Source organism: Prinia subflava, chromosome 1 (genome assembly GCF_021018805.1).
Source record: "Prinia subflava isolate CZ2003 ecotype Zambia chromosome 1, Cam_Psub_1.2, whole genome shotgun sequence".
Taxonomy (NCBI): domain Eukaryota; kingdom Metazoa; phylum Chordata; class Aves; order Passeriformes; family Cisticolidae; genus Prinia; species Prinia subflava.
This window is the reverse complement of record NC_086247.1, coordinates 88,205,662-88,227,279: the sequence shown is the minus strand read 5'-3', so window position 1 is coordinate 88,227,279 and position 21,618 is coordinate 88,205,662. Positions and strand designations below refer to the sequence as shown.

Here is a 21,618-nt window from a genome sequence, read left to right as displayed (position 1 = left end):
CACTTGAATCCCCGAGGGAAAAGAAAAACAACAAAACGTGGGCGGGGACAAGGGGTATGGACATGGAGAGGCCCAAGGGCCACAGTCTGTCGCAGGCCACCTTCCCCCGGGGGAACGCAGCATCCCTCACCCCACGCCGCTCCCGCGCAGCCCTGCGGGACAGACCCCGGCCAGCCTGGTGCGCATCACCTCGGCCGCTGCCGCCCGCCCCCTCTTAGTCCCCGTACCAGGGGCCGGAAAGACTGTCTGCACTGGGGGTGGGATGTCTTTGTTTCTCCCTGGACTCCCCTGGCATTTGCAGTACTTCCGTCACCCATCTGGGCTAGTTCAGCCCTCCTGGTGCTTTGCCTTCTGGGCTACTGGCGTTGTGGTCACTATTATTATTATTATTATTATTATTATTATTATTATTACTACTACTACTACTACGTCCACGTACTCCTTGACAGCTTGCCCCCGAGGTAACCTTCCCCAGGCCCCCCGGGGGAAGGTGAAGCCTGGGGGGCTCGCCCGCCCCCACCCCGGCCTCGGGCGGGCACCCGGAGCTGCGCTCTGCTGGCGGCTGGGCGAGCACCGGGACGCTCTCCCGGCTGCGGGAGCGCCGGGACGCGACACGCTGGCGAAGCGGGCAGGGGTCCGGCGGCTGCAGGACGCCCGGGGCAGGCTCGGGAGCCTCCCGGGGGACACGGCCGCCGGTGTCCCGGGAGCGGCGGAGCCGGGCGGGCGCGGTGGGAGCGCGGTGGCGGGGGGCAGCGCGCAGGCAGCGCGCAGGCAGCGCGGAGGCAGCGCGCAGGCGCGGGCAGGGAGCACCCAGCTCTTTATGGCCAGGTGAGAGAGTCCCGGCTCAGGTAAGGGGAGGATTTACCCACAGGCGTCCCAGGCGAGTGGCTTGCCCTCGCAGTCCATGACCAGCAGGGACCTGCGGACTCGGAGCCCGCAGCCAGGATGTCTATCCTTGCCAAGATGGGGGACTGGCAGGTAAGGTGACCCCTCTGCCCTGGGGGGTTTATTGTTATTTTGGGACGGGAGGCAGGGCTGGAGAGAGAAAGGTGACGGGCCCGGAGGGAGTTGGGGGCAAGCCTGACGCTGGGGTTGGATGTTTTGCGGCTCTCGGTGCTGGGGCTGCCCGCGGCCCTTCGTCAGGCCCGACTGCAACAGGTAGAGAGCGGTGGACTGGGGTCGAGAGGGGCGAGGGCTGCTCCGCCGCCGCTGCCCTGGGTGACACAGCCGCGGCAGCGTGGGCCGGCCGAGGGCGGCGTGTGCCCGCCTGGCGTCCCTGTGCCCGGGGCTGGCGGCGGCCTGCCCGCCGCGGAGCCCTGGGGCTGCCCATGGGACGCGGCGGGACCCACGCGGGGCAGGGCCCGCAGCCCCTGGCGTGACCCGCCGCGCAGCGGGGCCGGGCCGCGGGAGCTGCAACCTCTCTACGAGCTCCCAGCCCAGCCTGTCCCATGGAAAAATAACGCTGCCGGGTCCCACCCGGCAGTAGATGCGCCGGGGGCGCCCGAGGAAAGGGCTCCCTCGGGATGAGCTGAAGGGAAAAGCAGAACCCACCAGCGAAAGAGGCCAGGCGGGGAACACGCGGCCCGCCGGGGGCTCGGCCGGCCCCACGGACCCGAGGGCGATCCACACGCACCACGGGCGAGACTACACGTGTGGAGTTACGGAGGCTCACGAACCGGGAGACGCTTGAGAAAACCCTGGAGCGCCCTGGTGCCCGTCCGCTCGGGCCGGACGACCGCAGTTTGCCGACTAATGAAAGGGAAGATGCACCGTCCTGTTCAAGCACATGAGATTTTCTTAGAGAAAAGGACTTTAAAAAATATTATTTCTTCCCCAGGACAGTCCAGTTCCAGGTGGGAGCCTAGTTTCTTTTTCTGCTCCCAACTTTTCGAATATCTCGACTAAGTCTTTCCTTAGTCTACATAATTTTTTATATCTTTAGGATAGCAGCAAGTCATAAAAAAAATAAAATAAAAAAAAAAAGGAGGAGGAACAAAATAAGTAAACCAAAATAATTTAAAATATTTTTACATCTGCTAACATCTTTTTATCAGACCGGCGCAAAAAAGCGGTCAAAAGAAGATTTTATTTTCTTTCACTGAAATCAATCCTTGCGCAATCGTATTTACGGGTTATCGGCCTTGAAATCTATTCCCGGCTTTCCTTACACCCCGGCCTTCCTCGCTGCTTCTCCCCGGCGCTGCGGGGCCCTGGCCGGAGGGGCCGGACCCGCCTCCCGCTGCCCCGCGTGGATCTCTAGGGCAAAGCCGCCCCCTGCCCTGGCAGCCCTGCGCTCCGCCGGCCCGGGGCTGCGGAGAGAAGGAGACAGGGTCAGGCCTTTGGCCCGCGGGAGTCCCGAGCGGCCGCAGGTGGGAGGCTTGCCCGGGTGGGAGGCTTGCCCGGCCGCCCCGGTTCAGACAGGACGGCGCTAAGGGGCCATGGGCCCCTTCATCAGCCCCCTTCCCTCTTTTTCTCATCTCCAGCACCCCCCTCCCAGCCCCCCGGGGCATTAACTAGGCTTAATCTGCCAGCTCCATTTGAACCTCAATGGGAGTAAAAACAACAATTTACTCTCCTGCCAGTGGCAGACAAAAGCGCTGGTGAAAAAGAGCATCAGGGGTGGGAGTATGGTGGAGGAGGGGGGAAGGGGAACTAAAAAAAAATCCGTTTAGAGGACATGGATGTTTGTGTGTGTGAAGGAGCAGTCCCGGGAGCCCGGAGCCTTTGCCACCCTTCCCGGCGTGGCGACACGTGGGCCGGGCCCCCGAGGGCCCACCGCGGCTGCCCATCGGAGGGCAGGGGCCATTTGCTCCTAGAGGCAGTAAATTTTCCTCCGATGTCGAGGACGGCGGGGAGGGTGGCCCCGGGAGGGTCTCGCAGGCCAACAAGGCAGGTTTCGCCGCCGGCAAAAGGAAGTTTCGGTGAGCAGCAGGGCAGCCAGGTGCCCCGGCAGCCGTGGGGATGCCAGGCTCCTGGGGACGCCTGGGGACACGGCTAGCGTGGCGAGCCGCGCCAGGCCCGGCGCGCCAGCTTCACCGAGAGGGGAATGCCTCGCCCTTCGGTGAAGCGAGGGATCACCCGGGGCGGGGGTTGGAAATAAAGGAAGAAAAACGGGAAAAACGAAGGCTTTCAGCGGATGGGTCAAGGCTGGGCACCCGGGGAAATAAAAGAGGAGCAGGGTGGAGAAGCAGCCCCCCAGGAGGGCAGCCTTAGCGCTCTCTTAGCGGCACATTGTTAAGCAAACGAAGCGCTCCACCTAAGAAAGTACCGAAGTTTTATTGTGGTCATTGTTTTTTGTGTCCTTTTGCTCAAGTGCTTGCAAAAGACTTTTTGGCTCCTGTTACAGTCAGTTTACCGCTCGCCCACTTCTGTTGGGAGATAATTTTGGATTTGTTTGGGGTGGTGTTTTCTTTGGAGAGGAATAGCCAACAGAGCCGAGAAAAAAATAGTTTGCGAAGGAGAGAAGCTTTAAATATATATATATATATATATATATATATAAGGGCGCCTAAATCCAGAGGGCAACAGAAGCCTCCGCAGATAATAACCTCGTTCGAGCAGGAGTCGAGTCTCGTTTCTCTTCGCTTTGCTTCCTTTATCCCCTGTGGGGAAAAAAAAAAAAAAAAGGAAGAAAAGTGGGTGGGGGGGAGAGATAAATCTCATGGGGTGGCTTCATGGCTAGCCCCAAACTTTGTGCGGATCGGACGGTAACCTCTTTGATTTCTCTGGCTACTTTTCTCCCCGCCGGCAGGCAGAGGCCCGGGGGCCAGCAGCGACCCGCAGGCAGGCAGGCAGGGCCCGCTGCCCCCCCGCGCCGGGGCTCGGCAGGTCGAAGAAAGCTTTTTTGGTCGTTCATAATTTTTTTTTTTTTTCCCTTGCTCGTGGGTCCCTTCTACCTATGTCCATCGCTGCAGGTTGTTGTGCTGGCGAGCAATTGGGCTGTTGTTGATATGCTAATGAGGCGATTAGACTGTGGGTAAAGAGCTGGAAAAGGGAAAAGTTTCCACCATTAGAGGGAGATCTCCGAGCGCGGACGGGAGCGCTGCCGAGCCTCCGCCAGCCGCGCTCCCCACGCCGCCCGGCACCGCCACCGTAGGGAGAGGCAAGGCAGGGAGAACCAAATCCTTTCTCTCACGCCAATCCATGAAAATGCTTTGGAAACTGACGGATAATATCAAGTATGAGGAATGTGAGGTAAGCGCTTCCCCCGGGCCCGGGCAGAGCCCCGGCCCCGCAGCTGCAAGCGGGAGCCTTCAGCATCCCTCCGTCTCTCAATTTCGTTTAGGAAAACTTCTGCTCCGTCGTCAGGCTTCCTTGCGGTCCTGCAGCCGGAGAGGGGCTGGGGTCCTTCCCCAGGAACTTCGGGGCTTGTGGAAACACGGCTTTGTCGGAAGTGTATGAGGAAAGGCAAACAGGATCCAGAAGCAGCCTGGTTTATAGGTAGATCCTCCGTAGATAAGGCTCTTGTAGGATGCTACACTCATCCATATGGATGGATGGATGGATAGGCGGCTGGCTGAATGAATGGACAGATGAATGAATGAGAGGGCCAAGAGACAAAGGGAACAGAATTATTCTTGCACTATAGGTACCCGAGGCATCCAAATAAATTGGCTCAGGACCGACGCTTAAATTCAACCTTTTCGATTTATCTACGTGTTCATTATACCGAGCTGCACAAATGTACAGAGGTCAGCTGCCTAACTGAAATCACGGGAGCAGTGTTCCTTCAGCTTCCTAATTTTCAGGGCCACATTCCCACGTGTTTGAGACATAGTAATTTAGCCGCTTGGGAAAAAAAAAATCCATCTCATTCGGTTTTGGAGCAGTTCAGCACAGATTGCGTGCGCGCATCTCTCTCTGTGTCTGTATGTGCATCCGTATTTTTAGAATGAGGCGAGTGTCTTTTAATCTGAGAAAAAGAAGAAGAGGAAAAAGAAGAGCGATGCCCAGGGACCCCATGCCTGGTCTCAAACCAACGAATACTATTGTCACCCGTTTCGAAAAAGTTGCCTGTGCAGTGCGTTCGAACCGCGCAATAAAAGACTCTACTTTGCAAGTGAACGCTGTTATTTGGTCGTGACCCACGCGGGAAGATCCCCTCAGCCTCGGCGGAGCCTTGCCAACATGCATCTGTGGGTCGAAGGGGCACTCTCCCCTCCGACCCTGACGCTGATTTGGGCGATGCTGTAGTTTAGGAAAGGGATCGAGGACTCGGCAGGCTCAGCGCCGAGTGGTTTGGTGATCTAGTCCGGGATCGAGGAGTTTGGGATGAAGCTGTCTCCCGATGCGGGAGCTGAGCTTTAGATCCGCTCGGTGGCGGGTGTTTGATTTCTATGAATGAGGTGTCAGGGGTGTTGGGGTTTGTGGATTGTGTAAGGTTTTTTAAATTATTATTTTTGGTTGGCTGGGTTGGGTTGTTTGGGGTTTTTTTGAGTTTTTTTTTTTTTGTTTTTTTGGTGCTTTGGATTTTTCAAAATATTCTTTCAACTCGAAAAAAGGACATATTTCTCAGCTGCATTTCGGGTGGAAAGCGTGCCTCTTTCCCCTCCCTCTCTTCAGGACCGGTCTTCCAGTTAGCACACGTGCGAGCGTGTGGATTTCGTCGCAAATGGCTTTTGTTGCCTTGCGTTAATGGGACTTCGCACCGAGGTGTTACCAAACACGGGGGAAGCAGCAGCCGCCCCTCGAACCGGCCGGATTTTGTGCGTGCTTGTGGGGCTGCCTCTCCGTGTTTACCTCGGGAGCGGGTGCAAGAACACTTTTATGAGGGGATGGAAAAGAGGGTGTCTGTTCCCTGCCGGGGGTAGAACCTGCCTTAAAATTAAAGAAAAAAAAATTTAAAAAATGAAAAAAGAAACAAAAAAGGAATTAAAGCTAAAAAAAAAAAAAAAAAAAAAAAAGGCAAGAATAAACCCAGAAAAAGGGCATGAAAGCCCGGCCAGCCGCGCTCAGCGCCCGGGGCGGCCGGAGCGCCGGGGGGCCGGGGCGGGCGGGCGGAGCGTGGGGCCGGGCGCCGGCGGCGCGGCGGCTGCGGCGGGGCAGCGGCGGCGGCGAGCGGAGCGGTGCCTGCTCTAAGGGAGTTGTCTGGGAGTTGCACAGCCAGTCCGACGAGTTGCGCCGGAGCCTCGGCTTGTCTGGACCGGGAGAAGCGCTCGCCTAGCCTCTTTTCCCGGCTCCCGCTCCCCCCCGCCCTCCTTCCCTCCCCGCCTTGCTGCCTCCTGCCTTTTTCCCCCCGTCTCTTCCCGGATCCTCCGAGAGGGGGGCCGCGGGGAGCCCGGCGGATGCTCCTTGGGCTCCCCAGCCCCCCCCGCCCCGGGCGCCCGCTGGTCTCGGCGTTGGGCTCGAACCGGAGGAGGAGAAGGAGGAGGAGGAGGAGGGCTGACACCCAGAGGGGGAGACACCCAAAAAAACTTTCCCAGCCGGTTTCCGGGACGTGGGGCACGGAGGCGAGCCGGCTCGGCTGCGCGGGGCGGCCGCCGCGGGGGCAGCGGCGAGGGGAGCCCCTCGGCGGGGCGCCGTCCAGGCATGGACGGGGCGGCGGCGGCGGGCGGTCCCGCGGAGCCCACCCCGCGCAAAGGCGGCGGCGGTGCGGCCGAGGGCGGCAAGAACCAAGCGGGAAGCGAGCAGCCGCTCTTCTCTCTGGGCTTTGAGGCCGGCTACGCGCAGCAGCCGCAGCCCGAGGTGCGCCCGCGAAGGACTGCGGGGCTGGGGACATGGGGAGGCGGCAGCCGGGGGGAAAGGAAGCGAAGCGAAGGGAAGGTGAGGAAGGAAGGGAGGGGGGGGGATCCCGCGCCCCCTCCCCTCTCTCCTTCTGCCCGTCTCTCCCACTCCCACCCCCGCCCCCCTCTTTCTGCACCCCCCTCCTGGCTCCCACCCTCTCTCTCTCTCCGGATCTCTTTCTCTTTCACTTTTGCATGCCCTGCAACCTTTTAAAATGTTGCCCCTTTCCTGTGATTCGTCAGATGCAGCAGCATGTGCCCCCTCTCTCTCTCCCGCTCCCTCTCTCTCCCTTTTTGTCTCTCTCTCCCTCTCCCTCTCCCCCATCTCTGATTAGATACACTGATTCTTCATTCAATGGACGTCATTTAGAACAGGCTCTGCCTTGAGTTGCCTTCGCGCTTCACGCTCGATTTCCAGCCATTCTTCCCTTATTAAGTGTTCGTGTAATATTAATAGTCATGAATATCTGCTATTAGGAGTCTCCAGGAAGGCAGCAGATCTGTTATTAGGAGCTCAAGTGAAGCAGCAGCTAAGTCAAAGGAGAAAAAGAAAGAAAGAGTCAGAGGAAAAAAAAAAAAGGATTAAGAAACAAACACACACGCTAAAAAAAAAAAAAAAAAAAAAAAAGGAAAGGAAAAAAGCGCAAAACAAACAAACAAAAAACCAAAACAAAAAAGAAAAAAAGCAGCCAACTTTGACTCCTCACACCGCGCCAGGATAGAGAGCTCGCCTTGGGAACACCCGATGAAGGGCAGCAGAGATCGGTGCAAGTTCTGATGGATTATCGTGGCGCGCCCGCGGTGCAGGAGCAGCCCCGGCGCCCCGGTCCCGCCGCCCGCGCCTAGCGCCGGGCTCCGGCCGCCCTCCCTCCGCGCCCGCGCCGCGCCCGCACCCGCGGGGCTCCGCCGGGGGCTGCGCGCTTCGCCGGTCCCTTTCCTCTGGCTTTTTGTTATTTTTTCTACCTTGACTTGTTACCCCCGACTCTTCGCAGATGTTAGTGCACAGTTTTTCGGCTATGGTGAGTTGCTTCACGTTTCTCTCGGAGGGGGTTCGGTGCGCGCTGGGTGTTGCTATTGTTGTCGGCGGTGGCAGTGGGGGTTTCGCACCCGCTTTCCGGAGAGGGCTTTTTTTCCTTTCTTTAATTTTTATAAATGCGGTGGTTTACATTTCCCCTCCTTCTCTCTATATTTTTCTTCTTCTCTCCCCTCCCCCCCCGCTTTTTTTTTTTCGGTCTGCTTCGAGCGAACGGCAAAAGGCTTTGCTTGGACCCTATCGCTTCGATTCCTTCACCTTGCCACCTGCAATCGTAGTATTTTCGCTTTCTCGTTTCCCCTTTTCGGAACTGTGGTTCTTTCCTTCGAATCCTCCTCCGCGGAGGCCATTCCTTTCGCCCCAGACGTTCATGTGGGCTCATCTGCCCGGCCTGGAGAGCCGGCACGGCCGTGCCGACACGCCGCGGCTCCTTTCGGTGCCGCTCGTCCGTCGGGGCGGCGGCGCTTCCCCCGGCTCCCTGCCGCATTCCTCCGCTTCCCCGGCGGCCGGGCCGCCGCTGCCCGCTCCTCTCCCGAACCGCGCGCTGGCGAGCCCGGGCTCGGCCGGGCATCGGGACGGCTCTCCCCGGAGGTGGGGGACCGTGGCAGAGCTTTCTGCCCGAAACATTTCTAAAACTCTTGCCGGGGAGCTACCGGTTTGTTTGCAGCCCATTTCGGCGTTTTCTGGTAACAAAATGGCAGTGGGCTTGAATTTTCCAGGGTTTTCCTGGGACGCGCGTGATCGGTAATATCAGCGACAGTATTTATCTCGGTTCTGTTAAGGGCCAGAGGAATGATTTGGGGTTGTGGCAGAATTAGTGTTCCAATAATGCTCGCTTGTGAATTATTCTTTTTATTTGTGGGAAATACCTGCTGCTGAAATGCCCGGGCGCGATCTGTTGTGAATCCACGCTGTATCACCGCAATGTTTTATTAATTATTGTAAGCTGTTCTGTTGTAATTGTTGCTATTATTGCTGTTATCGTTATTGCCGTTATTACTGTTTTTTTTAAAAGCGAGACTGCCTCTTAATTATTTGGGAAGGGAAACCAGAGGCAGAGAGATCTCCAGATCTGCTTTTCTCCGTCTCGGAGATGATGATTTGCCCCTCATTGCCCTATAGATGAAATTTTCAAGGCGATTTTGAGGAAAATCAGTTTGATATTATCTTTGTTTTTCTTTTCTCCTTTCCCCTCCCCCTCCTACCCCCTCCATCCCCCAACCCGCCCCCCCCGCCCCCCGCTCCCGCTCCCCACCTCAGGAGCGCCACGACAGTACCAGCAACGGGACAGCCCGGCTACCCCAGTTGGGGACCGTGGGTCAGTCTCCTTACACCAGCGCCCCACCGCTCTCCCACACCCCCAACGCCGACTTCCAGCCCCCTTACTTCCCCCCCCCTTACCAGCCCATCTACCCCCAGTCTCAGGACCCCTACTCCCACGTGAACGACCCGTACAGCCTCAACCCCCTCCATGCCCAGCCGCAGCCCCAGCACCCAGGATGGCCGGGACAGAGGCAGAGCCAGGAGACGGGGCTGCTCCACACGCACCGGGGTTTGCCCCACCAGCTCTCGGGGCTCGACCCACGCAGGGACTACCGGCGGCACGACGACCTGCTGCACGCCCCGCACGGGCTGGGCTCGGGGCTGGCCGACCTGCCCCTGCACTCCATCCCCCACGCCATCGAGGACGTGCCGGTAAGCCGGGGGGCCGCCCCAGGGCCCACTCGTCCCTCTTAGCGCGGGAGCTCGACGTCGGGGGGAGAGGGAGGGAGGGGAACACCACTCCCCTCCCCACCAACCCGCCCCCCCCCCAAAAAAAAAAGGAGGAAGGGAAGATGAGAATTCTCCCCCTGCCCCCAGGGAAAAGTGAAGCCCCCACCTAGAACAAAAGGTTCTCGCAGCTCGTCCCTGCGCGACGCCTCCCCGCTAACTTGCCCACTAAAATATAAATAAATCAAATTACTGTCATCGTTAACAATATCTTTCCTTCTCAATGACAATAAGCTGTTACGATTGGAAGAATATATAATATCACCACAGGGCCGTGCATTTGGGGATTTCTTACTGCCTTGGGAAAGACACGAGTCTGAAATGCCTGTGAGGACATTTAACGAGATCTCACAAATGTAAAGCGGGGTGGGGGGGAGGGAAGTGGGTGAAAGTGGCCTGAGAAGCAAAAATTGGTTTCCCATGATTACAAGACTGGCATATGGGATAACCACATCGAAAGTTATAAGAGGGTATGGGCAGTTCCTCTTCTATAAAGGAATTAATTGACAAATCAGGGAAGAGTTATACTAAAATGCTGCCGCCTTCTTTTAGTAGCGGTGCAAAGGGATGACCTCATAAATCATTACCTATGGGTTATCGAATTCGAGTCAGACCTGCTACACCCTATATTAAATTAAATGTTGGGAACCTATTGGAGGATGCATTATTTGGGGGACATAATTCTGTTATCGATGAGTACAGAGTTTAAAAATGATTTCTAATTAAGCATGACATTAGTGCACAGGCTACTTACAAAGCAAGCCAGGGCTATTGTTCAGTTAGGAAAGTGGCCTTATGCAACATGATAGGTCATGATCAAAGTTCATCTTTCTGGGTTTCTCCCCGAAAATGGAATTAGAACATGGCAATAAATTTATTAAAGCTCACAGAGCTCATGCTGAGGGACTGAAGCTGCTCGAAAGAGGAGGAGGGAACTGTGGTATCTGGATGTGATTTTTGCTGAAATGCCATCCCAAATTACAGGATCAAATATTACAACAATATATTCGCTGACAGTTTAATGAGTACAGTTTTGTGTTGCAAGGATAATGTTCAGATGAACTTACCTATTTTTGGGGGTCATTTTGAAATCTTTTGTAAATTACACTAGGAGAAAATAGTGAATTTATTACAGCCCTCATCTGGCTAAATTAGCCACAGAAAATTGCTGGTTGTGTTTAGCAGTTTTGCAATAAACGCATACGTTTTCCAAAGTGGAGGATTTAGTAAGCAATTTGGATCCGTTAAAAGCAGGTCGACTCTTTAAACTTGATATAAAATAACATGGAGGCAATCGTAAGAATAAACTAATTTGTTGACTGCAAGCCCCTGATTGCTGTAGGAAGAACATGACCTAAAATGTTCTCTTGAATTCTCCCTCTCCTCAGCTGTGCTCCATGGCAGTGGGCTGATTCGGGAAGCCTCCTCTGCAGATCTATGAATTAATAGCAGTGCTATACTTCGTGAAAACCAAATGCCATCTGGTTTAAATCCTTGAGCCAGCCTAGCCGTTTTTTTTTGTCTGTAAGTCTGAATCAGCAGGCTTCATGAAGGAGAGTAAAAAATAAGAGGGTGCATCTTTTAGGTGTATTTTATCTAGGTTAAAAAAAAAAAATCTTTACAGAAATCTGAGTTGGGAGGGTAATTTTTGAATTTTTCCATTGCTGCAACAGTTACTCTTTAATAAAAACGACTGCTAAATATTTAAGAAAGTCAAGTAGACGGTGAAAATTATTTAATCATAAATATCTCTGTGGGATTTTAAACTTAACAGTCCTCCCTTTACGGAATACGTGTAGAAATAACACAAATAAAAGTATTATGCCACACTACATTTACTTTATGGGTTTAGGGTGCATGCATAAAGGGATCATATTTCCCCATATAGTTAAAACACAAGAACTGCAGCAGTAGTCATTTCTGAACATTTCTCAATTTAATTATACTTAAATCCAGAAGCACTTTAGGCAAGTTACAAATGAGAGCATTGAGTATAATAAAACCTGTAATAAAGCAACTTAGTACCATCCACCCGGAATCATTGAGATCAGGCACAATTAACAGGAGCATAAATCCAAGACAGAATGGAAAATGTTAGAATCAGTATTATTGTTGGACAAAGACTAGAGAAGGAAGTAATAGTTTTTTAAATGGTAATGCCTGGGTTTTGTAACGATTGCGAAATCTTCTATCTCAGCAGCACTGGTGTTAATTTGTAAACACAGCCAGACATTATATTGCCTGTCAGTTTTTGGAATTAGAAAACATGATTTCATTTGACTTTCTAATCACGTCGCGACTCTGCCGCGCGAACCCCAGCTGTAGCCGCGGAACCTGCGAGGGGACAATAGTGGGGAGCCCGGGGTGCGCGGGGTGCGCGGCCCCGCGCCGCTCCGCGCTCCTTTGTGCCTTCCCTGCCGCGGGCGCGGGAGCGGGGAAGGGTTGGGTCGGGCCGGGGCTGCTTCCCGGGGAGGAGGGGAGGGACCGGGAGGAGGGAGTCCTCAGAAGCTTAAGGCCACTCGGGCCCCGGGGGTGTGTGAGTGATTTATTATATTTTTCTTGGGGATCGGGGAAAGAGCTGGGAGGGATGCAGGATTCCTCTCGATAAAGGAAATCCCCCTCCAAATCGCCTTCCTCCTTTCTCCCCCTCCCTCCCCTCCCTTTCCATGCAGGATCTGTTGTTTCCCTCCCCATACCGTGCCTAGGAATATGGGGGACACAAAACTTCTCCTGCACCCCATCCCACCTCGGCCCTCCCTGCCTTTTGTTGTGGTTGTACACTGACATCCGTGCCTGTTCCTTTTGTTGCAGCACGTAGAAGACCCCGGTATTAACATCCCAGATCAAACTGTAATTAAGAAAGGTAAGCTGTTTCCTTGCACATACCAAACATGTCGTCACAGGCTGGGGACTGCTCGCAGGGAAGTCTTACCCGGCCTCCCCCCTCTCCCCTCCAGCCCCCCGGCCCCGGGCTCCTTCCTCTGGCATGTACTGTTGGCCGAAAGGTTGGAAGCAAAGAAAAACGGGCGATGTGGGTTGGAATGCGCCCTGTTAAATGGCCACGTTTGCCGGGTATTTTAATTATTATTGTCGTTAACCGGGAAAAATGTTAGCAGATGATCTAGAAAATCCGAGCCGGTCTTTTAGTGCATTAGCGAACAATTGGGTTTCATGGTCTGCCCTATGCATCTGGCTGAGCGGAGGGCTTGAATCGTTGTTGGTAAACGGGGCTGTGAAAGCGAAATCGTTGTTCCCTCTCCTTCGGGTTTTCTTATTTAAATCACGCCGGTGATGAGGTGGACTGGTGGAGAACGGGGCGAGTTTCTGGAAACTGATGTCTATCGGTGGTCAGGGTGATTTGGTTTTCGTTGGCTTTGTGCGCTTGCTTCACTTGGAATTTGATTGCTTGGAAGCTGGTCCCCAAATCGTGCAAAATATTTATTGCAAATTTTCACTCGATTTTCATTTCCCGTCATTCTTCGGACAACCGAAGGATGGGGAAAGGTGGCACAGGTCATTTTGCAAAGCAGGTTCTCTGTGGAAAGTGATGCGTTTTGTGTTTGGATGCTGTGTAGTGAAACGCTGTTGGAGTAAAACTGGCAGGGTGGAAGGCGCAGCTAGCTCCTGCCTGCTCTGAGGGGTGTTGTGGCTGCGTGGCCGCCTGGAATTTGGGTACCCAGGCCACTACAGGAGAGAGATGCTGAGTGGAGACACTCTCTTCTCTAACCTTAATCGCTGTACAGCCAGCGAACCTGAACTTTCATACCCCCCCCCACCCCCCGCCTGTAAAGCCTTTGTCACGTCAAATTAGATGTGCAAGGGATAAATCTTAAGAGATGCTCTTTCCAAGTCGACATGATAATTGGCTCTTTTATTAGTAATCTCAAGAGTTCGTTTAACTCCTGTTGTATCTATTAGCCTTCCCAGAGCTATTAATGTCACAAGCGATCTATCCAAAACGGAGAGAGCCCCCCGCTTGGCTGGACTGCGCCCGCCAAGCGGAGCGGGCTGAGGCAGAGCAGAAAGGGAAGGCGGCCGGGACCCGAGGCACCGAGCGGCGGCACGGCCCGGCACCTCCCTGCCGGCCGCCGCCAGGCAGGGACCAAGCTACATTTTGGGGTGCCGCTTCTCCGCCGCCTGACGGGTTTTCCACGCCTAAATTTGTGCGCTGGCGGGCTGGCGGGGCCCCGGGGCTGCCACTCGTCCTGCCGGCTGCGCCGCTGCCCGCCCGACACGGCGGTACCGCCGTGCGGCACCCGGCGCCCCACAGCGGCTGCGGGGTCTTTCCCATTTGGCCGCTGCGGGTCGAGGGATGTCCGGCTCTGTCCCCGCGCCTCCCGACAGAGAGAGGGGAGGGGTGCTCCCGCTGCGTCCCCGCTGCCCCGCAGGCGGTGCGGGGCCGGGACCGGCCGCGGAGAGCGGCTCGGGTGCTTCCCCCTCCCTCCCCGGCTCCCCGCCCGCACCTCACCCTCACCTCCCTGCTCCTCCCTCCCTGCAGGCCCCGTGTCCCTCTCCAAGTCTAACAACAACGCCGTCTCCTCCATCCCCATCAACAAGGACGCGCTCTTCGGCGGGGTGGTGAACCCCAACGAGGTCTTCTGCTCGGTGCCGGGCCGCCTCTCGCTGCTCAGCTCCACCTCCAAGTACAAGGTCACGGTGGCGGAAGTGCAGAGACGCCTGTCGCCGCCCGAGTGCCTCAACGCCTCCCTGCTGGGCGGAGTGCTCCGGAGGTGAGGGGCGGGGGGACGCGGGAGGCGGGCTGCCGGGCCGTGCCGTGCGGGAGGGAAGGCGGAGGAAGGCGGGAGGGATGGAGGCAGGGAAGGAGGAGGACGGGCGCCCACGCGGGGCGGCGGCGCGGGGGGAGTGCGGCGGCCGCCGCTAGGGGGCGGGGTGCGCGCGGCCGGCGGGGCAGCGCGGCCGGGCGGCGGGAGGGGGCCCGCGCGCCGTCGCCATGGCAACGCGCGGCCCCCGGAGCCCGCGTGGGGAGCCCCGCGTGTCCCCGCCCCTGCCGTGGCCACGGGCACCCCCACGGGCACGCGCCCAGCCCCGGGACCGCCTCGGTCCACGGCGGGCACTCTGCCGTGGGCTCCCGCCCTGGCCTCACCCGGGCAATTAGGCAGTGCCTGGGCAGGGAATAACATCCAGGATTAATTAAGGCAGCTCCCATCTCTGCAGCCCCGCTTAGACAGATGGGCCATGTAGAGTTTGGTGTGAGGGGGGTGATGCTCTGGGGCTGCCGGCCCTGCAAATCGGCCTCCTCCCGTCACGCCTAGGGAGAAGCTGCCTCCGTGTCCATGGCACCTTGGCAGCTCAGGGAGACACTCCAGAGTTCCCCATCAGCTCTGAGGCTGATCTGGACCTTAGTGAGGGCCGCTGTTCTCTAGATGTGGAAACATCCAAAGCACCATCCCTGCATCTGGGATTCAGCTTTCAGCAACAGTTTGGTCTTGAGCCTCCCACAGCCGTGTATCCCATCCCTTGTGCCTAAGCCCTTTATTCCCCTCCCTGGGAAGGGATGTGTTGGGTTCATGTGGGGGCGGGAGCCAGAGTAGGAGCAGGTGTTCCCCCTAGCCCCATTTCTCAACACCTCTCTGTGTGGAGCAGGGCAAAGTCTAAAAACGGAGGAAGATCTCTGAGGGAGAAACTGGACAAAATAGGACTAAACCTGCCAGCCGGGAGACGTAAAGCTGCTAACGTTACCTTGCTCACATCACTCGTGGAGGGTAAGTGACTCAAAGAGCTGGGAGGGCTTGTTTGGAAAATGTGCCAGTTGCCTTTGCCAAATGGGAGATGACTTGCTGTTGGGTCGTTCGGGTTTTCATTCTCCTTTCCCAGAGTCAGTGCTGCTCGTTGGCATTTGGAAGGGCGTTATTTTCTGTGTCTTAGAAAAAGGTCAGGTTAATTGTGTGCCTTTGCTTTTTGTTACAACCTGAAACGGGTTTGTGCGAGTCCTGCGGACTCAGCAAAGCACTCTATTATTTATTTGCTTTTAAGTTTCCAAGCTAGATGTTTTCAGGGCCCCATCTTGCTCTCTCATTCAAATGAGTAATCCCTCTGTGGAGTAAGCAGATCTCGTTGGCAGCAGCATGGGAAGGATCCCTGTAAAGGGGGACTGTGGGCTTAGCCCCATAAGAGACCCCTGAGTATCGAATTGGAAGTTACGGGCAGCAGAGCCTCTAATACTTCACTGCTGTTCTTCTGCCACAGGTGGACAACCAAGCAATTTTAAATGTCAGAAACTGCAGCTACTTTAAGTTTGTTCTCCCTCCCAGCCTGCAGCCGCATAACAGTAAATCATTTAACTTTTCTGACATCTGCATTTGAGAAATGCGTGACCATTACTTCCTGAATTAATTTGGGAATCCTTGACCTCAGCCATGAATTAATGGTGTCCTGAAAGCCTCAAAGTTGCACCACTGCCAGCCCCCACTCCCTTTTGGTTCTCATTTTCAGAACACATGTTCCCTTGGCTGTATCATTCTCCTCTGCTTTGCTTTGGCCGGAAAAGGTGCAACTCGCTTTTAAAAATGCCTTGGGATGTCCTATGCTGTCTGTGCAGGGAGGTGGGAAGCTCAAGAGTTTGCAGTCATTTAGTTCTGAAGCAGTGGCTGTATCAGGCTGGCTGACACAAAGTATGTCTGAGGCCTGCAGATAGACCCCTCTCTCTTCCTCTTACTTACGACTTTGCGTTTTAGACTGGTTCTGTTTGTAAAGTGCTTTTAAACTCAGTCTGAGCTGTCCAGGTTCAGCTTAAGTGTGGTTGTGTAGGCGGGAATTAGTTTTGTTGTCACCTCGCATTCTGCGAGAAATGTTTCATGTTGGAAGAGGTGGGGAAAGAAGCGCCGTGCGGTGATGCCAAGCGTCATTTTTATAAACATCAGGATTAGTGAACAAACTATTTTTATACTGCGTGAAAATTACCGCGTCTTCGTGTTTCTGAAACGGCTTTGCAATTGCATTGACACGCTGTGGTAAAAAAAATCACCAGGGGAAAACTTGTAAAAAGTCTAGGTTTGGTAGACGCTTAACATTATTTGTGATGTTAATGAATATGGAGAAGGTTTTATGGTAATCCATTGTTCTGTTTGGCTTTCACGTACAATGGCTTTGAAAAGAATGATTTTTTAAAAAAGCAAAACCAGAGGCCTGATCTTCAGATAACTTAGTGATGGTGGCTAATTTTGGGGAGATGATAGTATAAACATTGCTGGGGCTTTGAGTCCCGTAGCGATGAGGCAGTTTCTAGAGTACTGTTATTGTTTATGATCCGCTCCATTTTATGGAAACAAGCTCACTGGACTGAGGCTTTGAAGCTCTAATTGGCGCATGCGTTCTTCCGGAGCTAGAGCTAATGGCAGGAAGCCCTGCAGTAAAAACCAACTGGTTCAGGAAATTAAAACCAAAGATTTGAAAATCAACAAAACAGACTTGGTGGAATGACCCTAAAATTCTCATGGTTAATCGTTTGGGGGTGAACATATAATTATATGCGATCAAGTTAAATTTTAAACACTTAGCTGTTTAATGCATTTTATTTAGAAGAGCTCTAGGAGTAATTATGATCAATATTAATCATTGATGCATTGCAAAAGAATATAGAGATGTGGCTGAGGCAAACACATTTTCAGAGTAAATGGTTGTGAATAAAATGTATGTAAATGGCTCTCTATAGGTATGGAGATGTAAATCGAAGCCCACATTCTAGGTGGATGGAGCCTGTCTATCTAAAACTATCTCTTAGTCAATGTGACCTTTTAAAAATTCTTATGCGAGATTTCACTCCTAACAACTGTTGTGAAAATACGGATTTGCATTACCTTCAACTGAAGCAAAGAAAACTGCAAGATAACATGCAATTAGCTTTTCTGGCCCTAACTTTTTCAAATAGAAAATGTCCAAGCTTTTGAGAAGAAATGCCCAAGTAGAATGTAGTGGGTTTTTTGAGTTTTTTTCAAATGGATTTTTGCCTCTGTGCGATGCCTACTGATGAGCTGTGTTTCTTTCCATCCCCACCCGCGCCTCCCTATTCAGGAGAAGCAGTACATCTAGCTAGAGATTTTGGGTACGTTTGTGAGACAGAATTTCCTGCCAAAGCAGTAGCTGAATTTCTCAACCGACAACATTCCGATCCAAACGAGCAAGTCACAAGAAAAAACATGCTTCTAGCTACAAAGTAAGACATTTAACTTTCCGGCATGTTGCTTAGAAATAAGGGAGGGGGACAAACTCGAGTTTGGGGCTTTTATTTGTGAAGATATTTGTTTGCTGCATGACCTGTGGCTGATGGCTTTGTAAGTTGTGAAGGGTGTGTGTTGGCCCTCCTGGTATAGGAGAACTCTACAGACCAGTTCGGTTTCCTTCAAATCAGTTTGTGCAGGTTACCTTGAATGCAAATTGTGCAAATTGAGGGTGGAAATTTAGTTACAGAAAGAGCAGTAATTCTTCAAAGCAAAACACTTTCTGAGCCTATTCAGTTAGCTTATCAATTTAAGTAGAAGGGGAACACTTCCCATTGACAGTAAAATAAACCTGGCACATTAAACTGATTTCAGTTCATTAAAATCGCCAATGGTTCTTCCTGCCTAAGCAGATCTGTTACTTAGCAAATACAGGGATATTAAAAATATATTTTAAATGACAATCTGTACACAGTTAAAATGCTAGTGGAGTTAGTTGGTGGGGCTGCCGAGACTTCCAGGTGGTGTGTGAAAAGAAAATGATTGTTTTGGTATGTTTGCTGGAAATTAAAAGGGTTGTTTAGTAGCCCTTAATTACCAATGGAGGTGTCACCAAAGGGCACAGTGCCAGAGGACACAAGCAGGAGATGGGAGCTGCTTTATGGCTGGAAGACATTAACGTGGGTTTTAGAATACAAACTGTTTCAACATGCCTCTCAGCTTTCTTGCTGTAAGGTGTGTTATTTCTCCAACCATTTGTGCAGTGAGTGGGTGATAGAACCTATCTTCTGCACCATGCCCTCGTATCCTCCCTTCTCACCTCCCTGGAAGGAAATTTCCAGGCGCTGGTTAGCGTCAGCTTTTCCCTCTGTGGAAAGGTCCCTTTGGATTTGGAGATAGAGATTTACATATATAAATGTTTCAGAATACCCTAATTTAAATCCTCAATTGCCCGCTCTGCCCTCACTCATTCTTCCTGACACAGGTGTGTTTTAGCCTTGTGAAGGAAGAGGCCACTATGTCTCTCTGGTTCCCCCCCAAAAATGGAATCTTCTAAGATATGGATATCTTTCCTTAGCTTACCTTTGGATATCACAGCCTGTCTATTAAGCCTGCTCAGGAACTTTAAACTGTTTGTGCTCCAAACCCCAGCTGGGCAGGAATGTTTGTTAGTGCAGAGTGTTGGGTGCTGAGATATGGAGAGCCGTGGGGCAAGAGGCACGTGTCTCTGTGTTCCTGTTGTCTGCCTGTGTTGCATGGGGCAGGCTGGGGTGCGATGTGTGGTGTGCTGTCGTGTGTGTATGCAGGGTGAAGGAAAGAGGTTTGTGCGTGTCAGGGAGGTGTGAAAATAAGGGGGAAGGATGCATAGAGAGGAGAGGGCAAAGGGAAAGAGCGTGTGGGCTCAGGAGAAGGAGCCCCCTTGATCCAGGGGCTTGTGCAATCTAGCAGGGAGAATGCATGGGCTTTGCTGCCGCCAGTGATGGTTCATTTCTCTCCCTCTCTCTTCCCTTGCCTCCCTCCCTCCCTCTGTCTCTCTGCTCCATTTGTGCTACAGACAGATCTGTAAAGAGTTCACCGACCTGCTGGCTCAGGACCGATCTCCCCTGGGGAACTCGCGGCCCAACCCCATTTTGGAGCCGGGCATCCAGAGCTGCCTGACCCACTTCAACCTCATCTCGCACGGCTTTGGGAGCCCGGCGGTGTGTGCTGCCGTCACCGCCCTGCAGAACTATCTCACCGAGGCGCTCAAGGCCATGGACAAAATGTACCTCAGCAACAACCCCAACAGCCACACAGACAACAGCACCAAAAGCGGCGACAAAGAGGAGAAGCACCGAAAGTGAGGATCCCCCCCACACACACTCCTCTCCCTTCCCCCTCATTGCCCATCGATCCATTCATCTCCCTCCTCCCTCTCCCCGGCACCCAGCACCCGAGGCTACAGCAACAGAATGAGCGTCCTTCTGCCAGTCCTGTTCTCTGACTCTGCAGGACTGCTCTGCCCTCTCTCCACACCCCTTCCCAGCATCCACATTTCCATTTGCTCCCACCTAAATTCCCCCCTCTTCCCACTGCCACCATCGTTTTACCCCAGTTTGGAGCCTAAGAGAACAGAACAGGGGGACGGAGCCAGCAAAGAAAAAAGTTCTGTGTTGAGTTTGTGAACTTTTTTTTAAATAAAACAAAAGGAGAAAAAAACCAACAAAAAAATTAAAACAAAAAAGAAAAGGACTTTTTTTTTCTAAAAATATATTAAAAAATTAAAAAAAAAAACCAAACAAAAAGAAATAAATAATACTTAAAAATTCTATGAGCTTCACCGGACTGAATCACCACCTTCCCTTACATAAACTTCAGTTAAGATTGTAGCCATACTAAAAATGAAAAAAAAAAAAGTGAAAAACTACAACAGCAACAGCAGACATACAAAAGGCAAAAAGGACTGATGACATTTTATCAGTATTGTGAATAAACTTGAACACAAAACACAAGCGGTTCCATGTCATATCTTCAGTTGTAGAACTTTTTCCTGTCCAAGGTAAAGCGACCAACTTGAACTTTCTATTGCAACACGATTCACGGTTATTATATAAGGGAATCAGTGTTCATGTATGTATATATTTATTTATGTGTAATTTAATGGGAATTGTAAATATGGTGAGTCTGTTTTAAGCCTTTTTTATTTATCTGGTGATCTCGTTTACCTCTTGTTTAGTGGGTTTTAAATCTTCCCCTCTTAGTTCATCATGTTGTTCATGGTACTTATTTAGATATCAGAGGTTTTTTGGGGGTTTTTCTCTGGGACTCATCATTTTTAGCCCTGTTGTAGCATGTTAAAAGCGACAATGAAGCAGCTGAACAAATAAAAAACCTTGAATTTTTATATATAATTAGTATGACATTTAGTTTCTCATTGAAGATAAAATAAAGTGATGTTGGATCCTGGCAAGGTTTTTAAACATGTTAGTGGTTTTACAACCCTTATGTGTTGTGGAAAATGAAAAAAGTTATTTTCATCCACTGTCCTTCTCCCGAAAGCACCAAAAGAGCAATAAATTAATATTGTCTTTTAAAACAAGATTTAGCTTTACTTTCCTTTTTTCCCCCCTTTTCTTTTTTTCTTTTGTCTTTTTTTTTTTTTTTTTTTTTTTTTTTTTTTTTTTTTTCCCAAAGAACTTCGAACATTCGGGACCACCTGGTATCCTGTATTTCCACTGGCCATATTGGAAGCAGTTATAGTTGTATTGTATTGAGTTGTGCCGGCAGTAGTTTCCATGCCTATCAATGTATCATAGTCCTTTGTTGCCCAGATAAATAAATATTTGATACGCTTTATGTCGATTTTTTTATTCAGTAGCTGTCTTTACCCAGGCGTATTTTTGTTCTTGGCAGTATTTTTTATTCAGTATGGTTACAGTAATTGAGTTTAACTCTCCCTTGACAATTGCTCCTTGCAATAAGCAGCTGAACCCATTGTTTCCCTCAAGTATAATAAAAACTTACTTTCAACTTGGAGTTCAGAGCAGGGTATCATTTAGATATTCCACTGAGTCTGTATTCAGACAAATGACACAATAAAGCACAATGTATTCTTTTGGATAAAAAATTGTCTGTACTACTAACAAAAATGACACACTATCTTTTCTTTAACCGAAACATAATTTTATTTAAAAAATAAAAGTTTTATTTTATTTATGTTGACCTCTAGGTTTTTATTTATGTTTATATATAGCATACAGAATTATAAGCCTATAAAATTTTGTACATGCAGTTGTCCTAACGGAGAGCAGAGATTAAAAAACACATTTCAAGAAGGACATTTAAAAAAGAATCATTACCGAGAAAATACTGAAAATTAATGCTATGAGAAAAATTTATACCGATAAATCAGAGCTGGGTGCTCCCTCCCCCTCAT

General features: G+C 51.9%; 1 protein-coding gene across 6 annotated transcripts; it reads left to right on the top strand.

The window, feature by feature from the left end:
* Nucleotides 1-822: 822 nt before the first annotated feature.
* On the top strand, nucleotides 823-21,407 carry TFAP2A (transcription factor AP-2 alpha). 6 transcript variants are annotated; one of them, XM_063402222.1, is made up of 8 exons: nucleotides 825-978; nucleotides 9,016-9,073; nucleotides 9,175-9,450; nucleotides 12,337-12,388; nucleotides 14,024-14,255; nucleotides 15,130-15,248; nucleotides 17,557-17,698; nucleotides 19,258-21,406. In XM_063402222.1, the coding sequence occupies exons 1-8, from the start codon at nucleotides 905-907 to the stop codon at nucleotides 19,544-19,546; spliced, it is 1,242 nt and encodes a 413-aa protein (XP_063258292.1). In that variant the 5' UTR covers nucleotides 825-904; the 3' UTR covers nucleotides 19,547-21,406. The 6 variants fall into 6 exon arrangements, with proteins under 6 accessions (XP_063258276.1, XP_063258292.1, XP_063258301.1 ...); XM_063402216.1 differs by lacking the exon at nucleotides 825-978 and adding exons at nucleotides 6,561-6,684; nucleotides 7,200-7,741 and having other exon boundaries at nucleotides 9,016-9,450; nucleotides 19,258-21,407; XM_063402206.1 differs by having other exon boundaries at nucleotides 823-978; nucleotides 9,016-9,450; nucleotides 19,258-21,407.
* Nucleotides 21,408-21,618: the final 211 nt, after the last annotated feature.

Coding starts and splice junctions, on each gene's coding strand:
- TFAP2A (XM_063402202.1), top strand. CDS start 6,529: ATGGACGGGGCGGCGGCGGCGGGCGGTCCCGCGGAGCCCACCCCGCGC. Junction 9,451..12,336: donor ACGCCATCGAGGACGTGCCG/GTAAGCCGGGGG, acceptor CTTTTGTTGCAG/CACGTAGAAGACCCCGGTAT. Junction 17,699..19,257: donor AACATGCTTCTAGCTACAAA/GTAAGACATTTA, acceptor TTTGTGCTACAG/ACAGATCTGTAAAGAGTTCA.